This window comes from Antennarius striatus, chromosome 8, assembly GCF_040054535.1.
Source record: "Antennarius striatus isolate MH-2024 chromosome 8, ASM4005453v1, whole genome shotgun sequence".
Lineage (NCBI taxonomy): Eukaryota > Metazoa > Chordata > Actinopteri > Lophiiformes > Antennariidae > Antennarius > Antennarius striatus.
Genome location: NC_090783.1, coordinates 20,142,990 through 20,162,450, shown reverse-complemented (window position 1 = coordinate 20,162,450; position 19,461 = coordinate 20,142,990). Strand labels below are relative to the sequence as shown.

Genomic DNA, 19,461 nt, shown 5'->3' with positions numbered 1-19,461 from the left:
AAATCAAGTAAGGAAAGAAAGCGTGTTACTACTTTATGATCTACTGTTTTCTTATTTTGTTGTTCATTTTGACAGGGTGTGCTGCAAACTACTGCCCTGGGAGTTGTATGGTATATTGTTATTAGTCATGTTTGTGAACAAGGATAGTTTCCAAAATGTTCTTGTAAAAGAAAACTTCTATTTTCAATTTTCAGAATGTATGCCAAGTTTGGGGCAGCAGTGGCTCACAGTCCACTAGGTCTTGGCTTGAAGAACTACATTTTAATGAGCCCCTTAGGGAAATTATTATGGTTTCACTTGTGGTTAGTAATCAGCATATATACAGGGAGGCCGAGTGACGGGCATAACTGCCTTTGTTGCGCCCCTAATGAGCAGCTTGTGGGGACGGTGCCTTGCTCAAGGCCACCTTGGCCTTGGTCAAGGCTTCTCCCTATCATTCACTCCGAGAGTGAATGGTCGGGAGCAGGAATCAAACCGCTGATCTTGGATCATTGGACGACCACTCTACCGATTGAGCTGCTGCTGCCCTGGTGACCGAAAGGTAGCCAGTTCAAGACCCGCGTGGAGTAAACACTATGGAGTATAAACATTGTAGTTTGAGAGGTGGCAGTTCACCTCCTGAGCCACTACTGAGGTGCACTTGAGCAAGCCACTGTCTTCCACAAGTTGGTCGTCCGGCGCCATGGTGGCTGCCCTCTGGTCTATCATCCTTTCACTACTTACATGCTTACAAACCCTGTGTGTGTGTGTGTGTGTGTGTGTGTGTGTGTGTGTGTGTGTGTGCAAACAAAGACTACACGTGATGAAGAAATACATCAACTTTCTGGTACCATCTCCTCCTTAACTTGATCAGTTCATAGACATGAACTCCGTCAGACAACTGTAGGCTTGCTGTGGAATTGGGCACCAAGACCCTAGTAACAGATCCTGTTGCTAAGTGTTGTAAGTTGCAAGATAGGACCTCCATGGATCTGATTTTGTTGTCCAGCATACCCGATAGAAGCTCGATTGGATAGAGAGCTGAGGAATTTGGAAAAAAGCCCGCATCCCAAAATTGTTGTTTTCTCAAACCATGAGTATATTTTTGCTGTGTGGCAAGGCTCAATATTCTGAGTGAACAATGACAAAGTCAGGGAATAGTTTCCATCAAAGGTTGTACAAGGTCTACAAAATGCTGAGGTAGGTGGTACAAAGTAATATCCATATGGATAGTAGCGCCCAAGATATCTCGGCAGAACATTGCCCAAATTCTGATATTGCCTTTGGTGGCCTATCTCCTTGTGCAGGGCTCGAAATTGCTCCCATTTTGGTCGCATATAGGCCAAAATTTTTATCAGTGCGACTATTAAATATATTTGGGAGCACCGGTGCGAGTAGGGAAAAAAATCTGGTGCGCCTTTATTTGTGAGACCACGCTCCTGCGGTCCTGCCAGGAAACAATGAGAGTGCAACTGCGGCTGCTCTCCTGGGCGAGGGAGAAAGGCGCGGAACAGAGATGGACGGAGCTCTATCACTGCCTTGCTTTTGGGTAGGTGCTCCTAAAGTCTTTGCTGGTACTACTAACTTATAAATTTGGGAGCACCAGTGCTGCCAAGAAAAAAAGTTAATTTTGAGTCCTGTTGTGGTGCATGTAGATGTTCCCCAGGTAAGTGACGCAAATTCACCCAGCTGCCCACGTGATATTTTCTGCTGTGGTTCAGTTCTGATGCTCACGTTTTAATTTTTATCACTTCTGGAGGTAGACAATGGTCGACATTGGCACCCTGACTGGTCTGCAGCTATGCATCCCATATGCAACAAATTCTGTTACACTATGGCAGCAATCTGACTGCAGATAAATCTGATTCCAGTCAGATTCCGTTTATCCGATTTTTAGGGCTGACTCTTCACACTGTTTTCAGCAAGTGTCCAAATGAGATCTTGCTCTGTTCAGATTGGGCTACATTATTGGCTGATCTGACAGTTTGCCGTAGCAATGACATCGGGACAAAGGCGTCGTCCAACGCGTGATTGTGTCATTAATTGTGACACTCAACAACAACAAAGACGAATTTGGAGGTTAGTGCCATTAGTGTTAATGCTTTCACAGTTAAGCCAGTTGTTTTGTCCTGTGTTCAAAATACTTTTACACAACTTTAAAAAACTTCCTCTGATTTTTTCTGGCAGTTCCTTACAATCTACGAAGCACACATTTGCCAAAAGTCGTGCATGTCCACTGATATCCAAAGACTCAATGATTAAAAATACAAATTTCTCACCAATGTGCAACCTTTCCAAAACTTGGCTTTTTAATGTCGGTAGAAATGCATTCAGTGCGCCTAGAAATAATACGGTATAATTTGATAGAGGGACTTGAGCTATTTCTTTAACAGCGCCCAGGCATCTCTTTTAAGATAATTTTGAAGGCTGGCAGTAGTGATGTCTCGGCTACAATGTGTGACAGTTTTGATTTAGTGATGAGTTCAATAATTTGGTAGGTAGCTTAAAGTACTTTTTTTACTTGTCTTGGCAGTCTTCCTCATTACCACTGCTTGTTTCTCAGCTTTTGGGCCTTTTGCCACCAAAGGAACCAGTGTATTTTATGTAGAAATGGATGAAGATGTGGGTCCATTTCTTTTACTTTCTTTAGCGTTGAAAGAACTTGAGTGCAGCCATTTTGATGGTCTTGGCTTTTGGAACTTGGGGACCCCTACTTATAGAGGTACATGTGCTGTAGATAACCCTTTAAATTTAAATGCTGTTGACAGTGACCGGAAAATGATGGACATTCTAGAAATACCATAACTATTAGACTGTTCATGCAGTCAATATAATTCCAAAGAGTGAGGAGCACAGACTTTGTTCATTGGAACTACCAGAAAGTATGTGCATCACAAAGCTGCAAAAGGATCACTGATTCAAGGATGAATCCCACATCAAATGCCAAAATGTAAGGCTTTTCATGTTCATGTCCAGTGGATGATTCATTGCTGAATAAATGAGGGCGGCAGTGGCTCAGCAGTAGAGCGGACGTCTCGGGACCAGACATCGCCCAGCCATCGGTGGTTCGATCCCCGCTCCAGCCAGACATCTTCGGAGTGTGAGCTGACAGTGGGAGGTGTGAGCTCACCTCCCAGCCACTACCAAGGCACCCTTGAGCAAGCCCCCCCCCACAAGCTGCTCATTGGGGCGCACTCCGAAGTCGCGACCCGTCAATCTACCTCTCTTGTACTGCTTGTCATTAACTGCATGCCCACAGGCCCCTAGTATGTGTTGTGTTCAGGGCCTGTATACGATGTTTGTGTGTGTACTCTGACTAACACACGTGTATATATAGTATATGCATGTACAAAAAAACTGTAGTGGAAAACATAATTTCCCCATTGTGTGGACGAATAAAGTGGATTTAATCTTAATCTTTAATCTTTTAATCTACCTTTTTTCTCTGCTCTGCTTGTATTCCCTAACAAAGTGGTGACAGGAAAAGGGTGTGAAGTTTTTACAACATTTTATTCATACGGCCCACAGCCAGAAGATTTCAAAGCAATTTATACTGGTTAGCACTTGCCACAAACAAGAAGCACATTCACCTAACAGTGTGAGGCCCAAGAACTCCTTATCTTCTGGCAAAGTTGACCGTGATTGACCAGTGGCAAAGATAAATTATTCTTTCTGCCATGCAAATTTGTGGTTCACAAAGTACTGCTCAATGCATATGCGAAACACTGCAGAAGGTGCTGATGTTCATGCTTTGTTTGCTTACTAAAATGTTGTTGGAGCGGCATTACACTGCAGTTGCTTTGTTTGGTGTAAAGGAGTACGTGGTTTTGTTTGGCACTGTTGAGCAATCTCCGTGTAACCAAATGCTCACATCCATTATACAATGTCACCGCCCTGTTTCTTTAGGAAAACTTGCTGTTGTGATAATACAGTGCAGTGAGTTAAAAAAAAATCTGGTTACAACTTTGTCAAAACTTAATAAAACTGTGCTACAAAGTACAAATGTCGAAGTTATTTAATTTCATTAATTGATAAAAATATAAAATTACTTACAGTTGCTTGTTGTACTCACATTAAGTACTTCCCTTTTTTCAAAACCAATATTTTGCCCTATATAATAGTGGGTTATGTGATTACAGAAGTTGTGAAGAAGAAGGTGTTGCAGGACAAAATAGTCTCGCAATTGTCAGGGTAGCTGCTAAAAAAATGTCATCAACAAATGTTATTTTAATTTGTCTACTAAACATTGTAGTTTCGTTGTAAATAGCAATATTAAATTAAGGTATGTGAAGTAATCAAATGTAAAAAGCAATAACATTCATATATTAATAAATTAGTCAGGCACAGTCTTGTCACTTTGTGATCGTACTGTACAACAGGAGAAGCCATTTTGTGCTGTGCTGTTCATTGCAAGCAGTCTATAAAACAGGAAGAAGTGGGGGTGGGGAAATTGTTGAGTACCGTAGCTTGTGGACTAATCCAAATCCTTTATCCCAGGAATTATTACCTGTACGTCTATATTTCTCTCATGCCAAAGTGACAGAAAAAAAATCAGCAATACATTTCAACTTTCCATAAACAGAAAATATATATTGTTGAGAAAGAATTTTTAAAAAATCCCTTTATATTGTTAGTGTTGGAATGTTTTACAAATTGTGATGTGCTTTTAGTCAATAAGATTGTTTTCCTGTTCAACTTGGCGTGATGGAATTTACATCTTACTTCAGAGCCTGAATTCACCGAAGAGCTTTGTCATTCTCCGCTATAGCTCCCTCCATTGCTGGTGAGAACACCCTGCTGTTGGAATGGTTTAGTCCATGCTTGGCTGTAAAACTCCAGACTGGATCAGACTGTTGGTGTGGGGGAGGGGTGTTGGCGCTCTGTGTGAGTCTGTGGACTTCATTTATGACTGTAGCGCTAGCTTCAGCTCATGCGATCTGGCTTGTACAGTAGTTAATCCAAAAATAGTGTTTAGGTTACTAAAGTTGAACAAAATAAAAGGAATCCACTACACTTGGTTGAATATGTATGATATATGTAATTCAATAAAATTAATTTAGTGGCATTTACTGTATAATGAACACATGATTTTCACATAGCATTTCATGTTTGTTTTTACCCTGTGTTTTGCCACTCAACATTCAATCATTTCTTTTCAGAAACATCATGATCCTTAGTACATGGCTAAAGAATAATAACTATTTGCTTAATTGATTCACATCCAAACTACTGGAAATGCCCACCCTCTGCCTATTTTTCTTCCCTATTTTTCTTCTACTCAGCTCTTCATAGTCTCAAGTCATAAGAAAAAACTAACCATGCATTCATTGTTGAGGTAATAGAAGGTTAAGAATAGGGCTTGTCAGCTCTTGCTTAAGACCGAATCTATGATTTCAGGAATATTCTCCTTTATGCTTCACCATTTTATATTTTTTGTGCACTGTTAATTTTCTGTCCTTGTTGAGCTGCATTTTGTAATAACGGCGCATTTTGTAATAAATAGTCGAAAAATGTAATAACTTTTTCATTTCATTTTGTAATAAAGCTGCATTTTTAATAAAGTACCGCATTTTGTAATAAACTGCCCCAAAGCATTTTGTAATACATTTTTCCACATAATAACTTATGACATTTTTGATGTTTATTACAAAATGCACCGTTATTACAAAATGTGGCTCAACAGTCCTTGTTGCATACCAAGACACAAAACTACGTTCATATCTAAGTCCATGGGAAAAAATCATCTTGAATTTTAAGCAAAACTTTGACAAAGCAAACAAAGTAATCCCACTATGTCATGGTATTCTAATGTGTGAAAAATATTTGAATACTAGGTGTTTCACATTGTATGCATCATTAAAAATTATTACACCTTCGAGAATACCTAGAGTGTATTATAACAGTAAAAATTCTGTATGTAGTTTGCATGTTCGTCTCGTGGTTGCGTGGGTTCTCTATATTCTCTGGCTCCCTCCCACCTCCAAAACATGTAACATAAGCAAATTAGATATGCTTAACTGTCAGTAGGTGTGAATGTGAGTGTGAATGTTTGTTTGACTTTGTGTGGCTCTGCAATTAGTTGATGACACGTCCAAGGTATACCCCACCTTGCACCCGTAGCCAGCTGGGATAAGTCTCAGCATGACCCGTATTTCTGATAATCGTCTGAAGATGAGACGATCTTAAGTGTCTTGTCTTCAGCTGCTTGTCTTCAAGAAGTTTGCATGTTCCCTTTCTGCGTAGGTTCTCTCTGGGTTGTCCGGCTTCCTCCCACTTCCAAAAAACATACAACTGGAGAATTGATCACTCTAACTTGACCGTAGGTGGGAATGAGAGCATGAGTAGGTGTTTGCTTCTATGTGGCCCTGCAATAAACTGGCGACTTACTCAGAGTATACCCTGCATCCCCCTGATGTCACCTGGAATAGTGCAAACCTGTGACCCACATTCAGATAAGCAGCTAAACATGAGATGATTACTGATCATCTTGTCTTTAAGAAAATTAATTTAAAAAAATTTGGTGGGGGGTTAACAGGTCAATTTATGTAAGTGTCTTGGCAAGGTATGTTGGAGTTAATCCATATGACATAATGCTATATTGACATTGTAAGATGTTGTGGAAAATGAACTGGGACTCGGGACTCTGTGACTTTGCACTGCAGACGAGGTGGCCATTTTGAGTTTCAGTGAATCCAGATGCAGGCAGTGATGTTGGGGGAGGGGAAGACTGCGCACTGTGCGCAGTAATTCTGGAATGCAGACTCTGCTCTCACTGGAGAATATCTTCTTTTCCACTTCGTATTTTGTCTGCATAGAAAATTTCCACCTAACTGCTAACATTTTTTTAGTTTGGTTGTTTAAGTTAATACTAGCAACATACTTGTAAATGACTGAGACAGCAAAGTATCATGTCATTTGGTTATTGGGTGAAGCACAATGGAAAGTCTGGACGAGAAAAGATATAGGTTGATAAAACATGTAGCATTATGCTCAGAACTTCACATTGTAATCAACTTTTTCAATCAATCAACTTTATTTTTATGACGCTTAATCACATCTGCAGATATTTCATAATGCTTAACAGACAAAATGCCAACAGTGCCCTCCAGAGCAACGTTTACTCTTCAGTCATCAGCACAAGACGTGAGCTCTGTACAATATGTGAGCTCTTTAAAGTGAAACTCTAAACCAGCTTTTGTAGGGAGCAGAATGAGATCTAGAGAAAAAATTACTTGAAATCTTCACAACAAAAGAAGTGTTTTGGAGGTTCAGATTCAGTTTTTCTGAAAATCCACATAGGAGTATACAGATTTCTGCAGATCCGCAGTACTGTCTTTTTTTAGGAGGCGGAGTTTGTTATAGGATCTGATCGTGTCAGTACTCGGCATGCTGCTCGCAGCAGCGCTGGTGGCCATTTTGTGTGTCTGCAGTAGCAGAAGGGGGATGGGCAAAGAACACACAGCAAGATTTTATTTATTCACTTCCACAACAAGTCTTTTGAGGAAGATGGGTGAAAATTGCAGCTGAATGTCAATTGTACATGTATTTCCAGTTGGCTTCATTTTTAAAAAAAATCCTTAATGTATTCATCAATTAAATAAATCATCAAGTAACTTATATGTTTGTAAATTTAGGGGCAAACTTTGTGCACTTACAATCATAGTCCACATTATATATTTTTTAAGTTTGTCGGTTCCTCTTGAGTAAAGAATGACCCCCTGCTGGAATGGTTCAGTCCTTTCAACAGCAGCCCTCCCTGCTGAGGGTGAGGCTGTGTAGGTAGAGGTGGCTTAGTTTGTCAGGCTCTGCCCCTCTTTTTTTGTGCTTGTATGTGCTAGCATGGAACTGTGACTCGAAAACATATTTTTGCTAGTAGATAAAAACAAGTAACAATATGAAATCTAGCCACATAACAGAAATAATCATCTAATGCAGCGACTGGATAGAATTGTGAAGATTAAATTCAGATTTAGTGAACATGAGGTTAAAACTCCTAGTGGTCACGATACTATTTCTAAAAACAGCCAAGGAACCAAATCTCCTTGCCCTCATTTTGGAATCTTAGAACTACGGTTTTTCTGCTCGACATTTAAATACCACAATTTTTATTTCTTTTGTTCATGGTGCCCCTCCCCCTCTCCCACCCCCACCTGCCACTAAATGGTACAGTCCGTGTTTGTTTTGGAGAGGCTGTTCCAGAGAACGAGAAAGAATGAGACTGTGTGTGCGTATATGTGTGTGTGTGTGTGTGTGTGCGTGTGTGTGTGTGTGTGTGTGTGTGTGTGTGTGTGTGTGTGTCTGTTTGTGTGCACATGCTCACTCCTACCAGAGAGAGGAGAGACAGAGAGATGGGGGAGGGTGGGTGCAGCTGCTTTTAAGATATGTATGCTGTGAGAGTGCAACTTAACGCTCGCTGTGCGTAGCTAGCTAGTCCTCAACATAGAAACAAAATGAAGTGCATGTAAAACTACGTCGTTATGTTAAAGTTGACATGTTGTACGTCATCTTAAATTGCATTTTGCTGGTTATTGTTTGACAGCATGCGAAATAATGCTTTTCTGAAATTTCCTTTGTCTTTGCTTCTTTGTTACTACATATAGGCCTTTGAGCAGGTATAGGTTTTTTAAAGAACCCTGTCTTTATTAATGTGAAACTAAAGCTGGTTCTTATACCCGGCACCTGCAGCCCTATTGGGGCAAAAGCCAGCATCAACTATGCCGTTCCCAAGCCAGGATACATGCAGAAGGTTGTGGCAGGTAGGGCATCCTGCGCAAAAAAACCCCTAACTTTGCCAAACAATTATGAGTGTTAAATGGAAAAAAGGATGACCTACTGGTTTGATCCCTAATTGGACAAGCTGAAAGGAAGCTTAAATATACAGTATTTTCTTTTCTCTATTTTTCCACATTTGTCATGTTCCTTAAAAGAATGGTTGATTTAGATCTGTGTCATGGTTTCCTAATTTTGTTTAATGTTTGGCTGTTGTGTAACTAAATGATTATTGGGAGGAGAGCCCGACTCCCCATCATTTGTCAAAATGGTTTAGTCCGCGCTGGGCTGTAGATTTCCATACTGTTGCCTAGTTTGTGCTATAGTGGGGGGTTGAGTGTTGCTAGGCAACAGTCTAGAGTGTGCTTCCCCTCTGTGTACTGCTAGCTAGGGTTGACATTGATAATCACTATGTTGTACTTAAAAATGTTGATGTTGCATCTCAAAGATGCAAAACTTCACTTGAATGTGTCAGTGGTATCTGGTAATATAACATGTATTTGATAAGGAAGAAGGCAGAAAGAACAACAAATTTCATAGTATGTATCATGCTAAAATGTTTCGTCTGTGAAAGTGAACAGCCATTCCAATTTAAAAAATTTTTTTGAACATCCACATGAATAGACCACATGCCCGTTAAAAACACCCCCTCCAATGACCAAAATGAGCTAGTCTTGATTGAGTTCCTCCTCCTGTTTTATTTGTATGCTTACCAGCCTTGTGGCCATTTCCTTCTCGCCCAACAAACAAATACATCGATCGTGTTGAGAATGTCTTGTTTTGGGTTTTGTGTCTTACAGTTAAATAACTTTGTTCTCATCCCTTAGTTACGTGGAATGTAAGGAATAAATTCCACTATTGTGACATGCAATAATCAAAGTTTTGGAAATGTATTGGCTTTCACATGTAAAGGTACTTTGGTGTGTATTAGCCAAGACCATATTGAACCACATTAGTAAATTATGCTCCATTAAACACATTTATAACAATCCAGATGCTGTTCTTGGAAGACTTTTGCACATGCTTGCCCATGGACTGTACTTGAGCCAGAAATAACTGTTATATATAATATATATATATATATATATATATATTTACAATACTATATATCTCCCACAATCAAATATTTTTGGAATTATGTGCAGTCTGTTTATTTGCTTTTATTGTGAAAATTTGCAGATGTTTAATAAAATACAAAATGCAATTAACAGGGATGACTTTGATAGGTTGTTTAATGAAGTGTATGCTGGAAAACTATTTGATACTTGTCCGGTATACACTCCAGAGTACTGTTGTAAGGGATTTTAATTCAACAAAATTACTGTGACTTTAACACTTAAGAGAAGCTTAAGAAAAACCTAAGAGAAATTAAGTTGCCAAACCCAGACAAAAGGGGGACAAACCCTCCTTGTCAACTGTTTTCAATGCCTCTGGGTTAGCACAAAGGCGTCAGTGAACCTTATTTTTAAAGTTTATGACAAGTTGTATGAAAGGTCTCCAGTGCAATGGCATTGAAGCATACTGTAGATGCAGTCCTTCTGGTAATAGTGGTGACATGAGGTGTAAACATGACCTTAATAGATGATTGAAGTATTGGGAAATCTACTAGATGTTTTGTGTCAGATGTTTTTGGATATTATGAATGTAAAAACATTGTGTTGTGCTAAATAGAGATACGTCATAGGATGTACATTTAGGCATGTTCTCAGACAACCTTGCTTAAGGTGTGCATTAAATTCCACAATTATGCCTGAGCATGTTGAAATGATGATTAAAAGGCTCAGCAGACACTGCACTGAACATGGTATAATCTTGAAAGAAACACACTAAATAAATTCTTATTCTAACAATAGTATTTAAGAGTTCAAGTACACAAAATTTGTATTGCCCCCAAAACATTAAAAAGCCATCACTGTCTTTCAAATACAAAACAACGAAAGTCAAAGCTCAATTTAGCATTTGAGATAATTAACATTAATTAACACTTTCTTTTTGTACAATCAAATCTGAATTATTTTGAATTTTCTTTACATCGCTGGCATGAGAAGCCCTCAGGCTCGTCTGAATGCCCATGCTTAACAGGGTGGTCCTGAAACCTGATACACATGGTGGAGAATCTTGTTCAGCTAGCCACTGAGAGCTCAGTCTTGCAGCGCTGGCGGCCATTTTGAGATTCTGCACTGAATCCGAGTGCAGAACATGAGGTCGTAGGAAGGGGGAGGGGGAAATTGTATTCATGCAAATTATACTGCTCCGTATGGTTTATGGTTTATGCTGACTTTTCATTTAAATTTTTTGTCGGATTAATCTTGGGACAATTAATACTGATTTCAAAAGATTTGGCTACTATTTACATTATCTTCTATTTGATCATATCTGCTTTTTGTCGTAGAATTTAGTACGATGAGACATGACTCACTTCAAATAATAACAAACAATAAAATAACAAACCGACCGGTATATGACTGCATGTTTGCAGTACATCAAGTTCTACCAAAAACCTGAATCCTTTTTCCTTCTGTTGATATTAATCTTTGTAATCTGCCGTGCCATTTCCCTTTTAAAATCTTTGAATACTTTACATCTGTGGAGTTTTTATTTGTTAGCATGTCACTCATGTGACTGGTTCTATTTGGCTTGTCTGCTCTCTTTCTTGGTAATAAAGTCTTAGGCCCCGTCCACAATATAACGGATATTTTAAAAACGAAACTTTTTTGTTGCGTTTACGCCTTCCGTCCACACGACAATGCAGATATCCGGAACGAAAACGCAACTTTTTAAAAACGCTGACCGAGGTGGATTTTTAAAAAAACGCTGGGTCTGCGTTGTCGTGTGGACAGCGTATCCGCGACTTTTTAAAAACGCTGACGTCTTGCCTGCGACGAAAACCGCTGTGACGTCATATTTATGGGCCCATGTGTTGTGACAACAAAACACGGAGGATTCCTATTGGATAAAATTTGACTAAATACTGCCACCACATGGTTTGGCATGCTTATAGCCATCTTCGAAAATGCACCGGTGCGTTTACGTGTGGACGGAGATTTTTTTTTAAATGCTGTCGTGTGGATGTAAATCGTTTTTGATGCGTTTTCAAATGTTCAGTTTTTTAAAAAATCCGTTATCGTGTGGACGGGGCCTTAGTCACCTAGCTTTGTCCGAATGAGTCAAATTCATTTGGTGTTTCTATTACACCTGAATTGTTGATAATTGGGTGTAGTCACATTTTTAACAGTGAACTGCAACAGTAAAAATTCCATGCACAGAATGGACAATGGGCATTTCAAGTAAAACTACAGTTTATATGCTATCATCATATGCAAGTGATGGTTATATAGGAGGTGATGGTTATTCCTTCAGCCGAGCTGATAGGAAGCATGTCTTCAACAATTTTTTTTTTTTCTTGTTTCAAGTGGTAGAGTTGGAACTGGATCTCATTTTGCTTTTTTTAAAAGAGCTTCACACTGTACCTATTTTACAGCCAACATGTCTCTCTTGTCTGTCTGGCTAGCATACTGCATTCTCTTGTTAATAGCAGTTGTTAACAACCTGTTGTGAATTTCCGTTATCTTGGTATCACTGCATTAACCACAAGGAACTGGGAAAAACGTGAGGAAAACATTTTCTAAGGCAAAACAATAATTGTGTATATTATCCTAATCGACTTTTAAAAATAATTAACTAATGACTTCCACTATTCTTAGACAAATGTCCCTCAAAACTTCAAGCTTGATCCATTGTGAAGTGACCCCACAAATGCATTTTTTGTATCAGCTAAAAGAACGGGTAGTTTACAGAATTCAAAGGATCTAACTTCATATTTATAACTTTCAATTGCATAGTCTGTGGATGTTATGCATTCTTGGGTTTTTTTAAAAATTCTATAAAATTTACTAACTTCAAACTTGTTCTTGCTTGAGATTGTCTTAAGAATTCTGTGGTAAATCAGTAAGCAAGAGCCTTTTGTCTTGAAGGCCAGTTATTCATAATTTATTCAATGTAAACACTTTTGTGTCTTGCTGAATATCATAGCATATTTCTTGCTACTCATGAGAATTTTATTACAGTACAAGATTTTGATGCATTTATACTTCAGTTTAAGTTGCAAAAAAGTATCACAAAAGGATTTGATATGAAATACGATAGCTTGCCTGAACAGTAAGTGTAACAGTCAGAATTATGTGAAATGTCCTTCATGTTTTGTATAGCCACATAACTGTTGCCAACGAGCCTCAAAGCCTTTTCTGATTTGCTGAGGAGTCAACCAATAGGAGCAAGGAGGGACTGGAGGTTGGGGGATGGGTTATTCCTGCTGTGCAACTTTGGTATCAATTCTGGTCTGTGGGTTGGGTTGTGGCTAAACAAGAATTCCATAGGTTTATCACAGAGTAAAGGAAAGAGGGATTTTTCAGAGCAGGTAAAGGCTTTTCTCACTGACTTTAGAAGGGCTCTATGTCTGGCTGTGTGTTTTCACTTCAAGACAGATACAGCAAGGTGTAATAAGGCACTAATGATCTGTTTATTATGGTTTCAATTCAGAGCCAGATTTGAAGCAAAGAAACAGGAAAAGAAACGCAAACTAGGACAGAAGGAAAATCATTTTGTCATTTAGTGACTGAAGAATTTTCTAGAACAGACTAGTCATGGGGCTCCATAGTGACCTCTAGTGGTATAACTGAAACTGTGCAGCCATTTGTTTTGCTAGGCTGTGTGGGGTCAAGGTCAAGGACTGTGAATGTACTATAGCAGTAATCACTATGGTGCTTTCCTAGGTTCTCGACATGCCATTTAATAGTTCCTTATCTTTTCCCAGGCAGCAATGGAAGTTGTTGTGACAGAGAAGAAGAAGAAAATATTCCGTGCTAGGAAAACCATGAAGATCAGTGATCGACAGCAGTTGGAGAGTCTTCACAGTACTTTATTAACAGCTGCTCCAGGTTTGTCGGAAACATCTCCATCGCCTTTAATGAATGGCACACATAAAGCTGACGGACCAAAAGTCGGGGACAAGGAGCAGAACAATATCTCAGACTCTAACTCCTCCGGTGGTACATCCCCTGCATCTCCAACATCTCTGAGCTCCCCTGCTCCTTTCCTTTCCCTAAATTTGTCCCCATCCTCCGCCTCTTCACAAAGCCCAAAAGCAAAGGAACAAACTTCTCCCACCTCACCATTCCACTCTCTAAACTTTGAACTGAAGAAAATGCAAGAGGTGGGGGAAGAAGAGGGGAAGGGAGGTTGCTCACCCCCCCCAAATCAACCTGTTACACAAGCATCAACTGACTCCAAGGAAGACCTGGAAAAAAACATAGAGGTGGACCCAGAGATGGAAAAGAAACAGGTAAATATGTAGAAATCTTGAGGATTGTCACAGAGTTACACTTACAGATGTAGCATCAAGTGCATCAATTTATTTGGAATTTTTTGAGACTTATTGTTTAAGACTTTGATCAGGGCTTTGAACAGGTCCATGGGACAAAAACAATAACCAGAAACCTTGTGTGTTTTGTCAAGAACATTAAACAAAACCGGAAACTTTATATTTTTTAACTAGCGGGAACCTGTGGAAATTTCTGCTGTTTGGACTCTCTGCTCAAAAACATGAAAATTGTTGTAACAGCTATGACATTCTAAAATTTATGTTAACTGGGGAGTCCATGTATAATTATTTCTTTTCCTAACATAGCAGATGCTTTACGCCATATTGCTCACGTGATTCCTTTTGGCAAATGCGCCGTGGTTGGTTGGGCGCCGTGATTGTTTGGGCGCTTGATTGACCGTAGTGGATGGAGTTGGTGACAATGTGAGACTTTTTGCAGTGAGCTTATTCAAATATATAGGTGTGGATGTTCTGGAACAGAATTGGTTGTTCATAATAATTGTAACCAGTTAATTCTTTTTTTGTATTGTTCTTGAAAAAAATCTAACCTCATGTTTCTCAATGCGTGATGAGAGAGAAGTTGGGGCATATCACTAGCATTCAAGGAAAAGGCAGTCTCCTAATATGAACAATATTCATAACAGGTAAACACTGCAGTCGATCTTAAAAAAAGGTTTGATTTAGACATTACCTCATTGGCTGCAGCCATTTTCAAAGCTCTGCTTTGAAGTTTTAAAACTTTGTTGTTAACTATTATACAGTGGCTGGCTGTGCATTTCACACCTAGGCCTCCAGTGATGTTCTCCATAGTCAAACATTCATAATACATCCCATAACACTGTGAGTGGCTGCCACCAATGTAGCGTTCAGGACATTTAGAACTTCTCTGAAATGAGACAAAAACCGGCAGGGACACAATTCTCTTTGTGTATTTCCACTACAATCACACAGCTGATGATGATTTCTGGTTATGTTAAACCAGCACCTGACCACCCGCCACTATTATATATACAACGAACATTATAAACTGGTCGGAAACGTTATAATACTGTTTCTGTTCGGAACGAACCAGTTGGCAAGAAAATCTGGTTCAAAGCCCTGATTTTGATTGTGATTCAAACAAATAAAATATGTCTAATATATTGACCAAATATGCTCTTATTCAGGCTGAACAGACTGCAACGAAGGACACAGCTATGGATTCGTCTTTGTCACCTCCAGCATCAGACTTCAAAGAACCAGTGGACACAGAAAATGACAGCATAAAATCCAAGAACTCTGAGGCCTGCACATCCAAAATTATAGATGAAAAGCCTTCTTCACCCAAATCTACCACTTCCTCTCCGTCTTGCCCTTCCATGTCTCATCCAGTGTCCTCAACTTGTGTGGACATAAAACAAGAAAAGCAAGTCAAAGAGGAGAAGAAGAGTGAAAAAGAGAATGTGAAGAAGAGGTCAATAAATGAAGCAAAGATGGAGGTTGACTCAGTAAAAGCAGAGATCAAAAGAGAAAAAAAAGATGTCAGTCAAACCACAAAGCAATGTCGACCATCATCGACTCCACCATCTGATACAGGTATGAGAGCTGACATTGTATTGGGTGCTTTTATGATAATTACTTAAAATCAACAAATATTAACACAAATATAAAGATAATAAAACTTTCTGGGATATTCAAATTTTAATGAGTTAACATGCAAGACTTTTATGAGGTGGCTCGCTTCCAAATGGTTCCTTTATGATTGAACAATTTTAAATTTCTGAAATGGAAGTTTTTAAATTGCAGGTTTCAGTTCGTAAAAGTATGTGCAGTAGTTTTAAGCTGTTGTACATGTTTGTAGGATATGATTTTGATTAGCCCTCAAACAATGTAATATTGCAAACTGTGAAAGATGAATGAAAACAATCTGTAGAAATCATTGCTGGCCAGAAACAAAACCTATCCTTGTAGTATGGGCCAAGCGTCAATACCACTGGGTCCTACATAAATCACACATAACTATGTAATTTCATTTGATGATAGTAGGCCTTCAAAATCAAATAACAATACACCACCATTTTCACAGGATCAGACTTCACATGTTGTTAAGTGATGGTGACATTTTAAATCAAATTTCATCATAAGATGTACAGATCAAGCTCGTATTTGGGAATATGATATTTAAATTGCAAGGATAGTAAGAAAGCTATGATGATGTACCATTTCTATTGAGAGTGGCAGAGAGGCTGAAAACAGGAGTGTCAAAAAATACAACATACACAAAAAATTAAGGTCAGTAAATGACACCCATAGGGTACTAACTTTCTTTTTGTGTTCTTTTCCAAGTATTACAAGAGGGCAAAGGCTCTACCCCAGGATTGAAGCGGACATTATCAGAGGGTTATGATGAAGATCAGCAAACCATAAAAAGAGAGGGGAAGAGGCCGAAAATGGAGCGCGAGGAGTTGGAGGCACAACTGGAACTGAAAATTACCGCAAAAGCTGGAAGTCACCATAAACTTGAAAAGGTTTTCATACAACTACTAATCTGCTGTCATTTTTTTAGATAGCATAAGATATTCCTTGACTAGTCCCACAGAGGGGAAAGTCTTTGATAGCTTAGTAAATTAAAATCTGTTGTATTGCAAATGAATATTGAATCTTTCTTCATTTAATTTAGCTTTTTTGGAAAAAAAATTTCCTCAGATTGTGCAACAGCTGGTAGATGAACGATTGAAGGCCTTGCAGGTGACCCTTTTCGACAAACATTTCAAAGAGCTAAAGGACAGAGTAGCAGAGATTGATTGTGCCACTAAACACCAAACTGCCATTAACACACTCCAAGTAAGTAGACATCAACACAATAATTGTGCTTTATTATTTACATTACATTTTTAGTTTTTAATTGCAACAACATAAGCAATCTTGGAAGATGCTATCTTGGTATTTAATGCTATTAAGTAAAGACCTGCCTAAATTCAAAACCGACAGTTATCAAGTTACACATCTTAGGTTCACTTCTCTCTCTCGATGAATCACAGGCCAAGATATCTCGACTAGCCAAAAAGTTTGGGGAAGCCAACCAGGTATCAGAGAATAAAAGAAAACAAGAGGTACAAATATGTTTTTCTGTTATTTCATGTTAAGACTGCAGTAGGTATCCAAGGTATTTTTGTTAGAAAATGTTCTGAGAGTCTCTCTGATTTCAGCAGGCGCTTGCTGCTGCAGCTGCTGCCGCTGCAGCCGCTACTGCTGCTGCTGCCGCTGCCAAGACTGCAGCGATTTCAAACAACCCTCAAGTCCAACGGTAAGGGTCTCCACTGGAAAACTGTTTTCTCATTTTCCTAAATTTCTGTCATTCATGGTTTATTTGTTGACAACATAATGTAGCAATAAGGTTATCAGGGTTGTATGAAATAAATTGCTATCACTTCAATGCAAGCTCACATTTGCCAGACCATTTCTTTACAGAATATTTTCATTTATCTAAATTCAAATCATAAATGTATTTTAAAATGATTGCAGTGTGTAGTTTGGTATTTTGTGTGAATATAATTTGGCCTTTGTATGAACGTGACAATACCGGACTGAAGCCAGTATTACTTACTACATAAGAAGCGTTCACAGCGTGAATAGTTGACATTGTCCCAGGTACCTCTGTAATTAATAACGATTTAATTTTAAACAAATGGACAGAATGTCCAGAAGATCCTCCTCCAATCCTCTTCCAAATCCGTATTTTTTTGGAAACCAAGATTCCGTGTTCCTTTTTCGTTTAGCCCGGATCAACTTTCCTTAACTCGTACCACCACTCAAAATATTTGTTAAACTGGTTTGCAATAAATAAACGCAAGTGCCAGTTTTGAAACTGAAAAGTAACCCTGTGTGGGTCCAGGTCCTGAGTCTTGTGACGTTCTACAATGTGAAGCCTGAGCGTTTCCTGAGGCAGTGCAGAGTGTAGTAAAAACTGCACTTCTCCTTCCAACAGCGTGCTGCGTCGACAGACAGTAGAGCTGCAGACTGAGGTGCCCAGACAAAGAATTGTGCCCTCTGTTGGTAAGACTCCTGTACTGTCTGTCAACGAGGAGATGGAAGAAGAGGAAATGGAGGAGGAAGAGGACAAAGATATGTCGCGACATATTGCAATGGCAAAAAAGCTGGCAGAATATAGTGAAGGAAAATGCAGAGCAGACATTAAACTTCGCACAATTACTTCCCACTTGGAGAAAGTGCTGTACCACAACAGCAAGAGAAGTTCAGGGATTCCCAGACCTGACCGATATGCATCTTACGTATTCCGTTACTTGGTCCCATATGATGTCTACTGTGAGTGGGTTGCAAAGGTCAATTATGTTGGATTAATGGGCAAGGAGGCACTCCCCACAAATGTAAGAAGGACAATGAGAATGTATATTGAACATCGCTTCCCCGGACTGTCTTGCGACAACTGGAGAGATATTCGTGACGCTATCAATGAAATATTACGAGTGAAGAGAAGACCTGAATTTTTCCGAGTGTATAATGAAAGAACCGCTTTATCATTTTGACAGTTTTATGTTACAGGATCAGAAGCATACTGGGACAATAGTCATTAAGCATCACTAAAATTCTGAAAACATTTTTCTAAATATACTCTCATAGCACCTTAATTTTCAGTCAGTATTGATGGAAATTAATTCCTTTCTGAGGAGCATATGAATCCCTTGTGATTTGTATATATGAAGTTCTGGAAATGTCACCATGCTTGAAACCAAACTATACTCACATACTTCTAAATTCTTTAATGAAAACACCATGTTCTTTAATTATGTGGTAGAATTTCTGCCACAATATGTTTTAAAATGACTGTATGAAACTGAATAAAAAGACATGTTAGTACATAACACATTTGTTTGTCTTACTCTTGTGCGTAAAAATAGAGTTTGAACAGCTCTAAGCATTAGCAATTTGTCTAAACAGGCCAGTCCGGACTTCCATGGAGATAAAACAGACTCCAACAGTTTCCTCTTCCAGCACAGTTGGTGAGTAGCAGGATTTTCCTTTCAATAAAATAACCACAGGTACCTTAGCAGTGCCCTATCCCAGCCACTGGGTTTTAACTCTTGGTCCTTTATCTTTTCATACTGTATAACGTTTGCATATTGCATATGTCTTGGTGCTGGAACTCCACATGAAACAGCAAAGACATGCTTTGAAAAGACCAAAACCAACACATGGAACATTACACATGCAAATCAAAAGTACTGCGTGTGAAGCCAGTCACAGGATAATATGAAGTAAATCTCGGTGAATCACACACATACTGTCCCCTTCCTCAAATTGCTCTCTAGTATGTACAATTTGTTGCTGAAGAA

General features: G+C 39.0%; 1 protein-coding gene across 4 annotated transcripts in view; it reads left to right on the top strand.

Moving 5' to 3' along the window:
• Window positions 1-19,461, top strand: part of atf7ip (activating transcription factor 7 interacting protein) — a 45,882-nt gene that overhangs the window by 14,158 nt on the left and 12,263 nt on the right. For 3 of the 4 annotated variants that reach the window (XM_068321279.1, XM_068321278.1, XM_068321277.1), the window contains exons 2-8: window positions 13,562-14,089; window positions 15,295-15,703; window positions 16,454-16,635; window positions 16,814-16,951; window positions 17,149-17,220; window positions 17,317-17,414; window positions 19,067-19,128. In XM_068321279.1, coding sequence (XP_068177380.1) covers window positions 13,568-14,089; window positions 15,295-15,703; window positions 16,454-16,635; window positions 16,814-16,951; window positions 17,149-17,220; window positions 17,317-17,414; window positions 19,067-19,128 — 1,483 coding nt within the window. In that variant the 5' untranslated portion in view covers window positions 13,562-13,567. The remainder of the gene's footprint in view (window positions 1-13,561; window positions 14,090-15,294; window positions 15,704-16,453; window positions 16,636-16,813; window positions 16,952-17,148; window positions 17,221-17,316; window positions 17,415-19,066; window positions 19,129-19,461) is intronic. The other variant, XM_068321280.1, reaches the window with a different exon arrangement.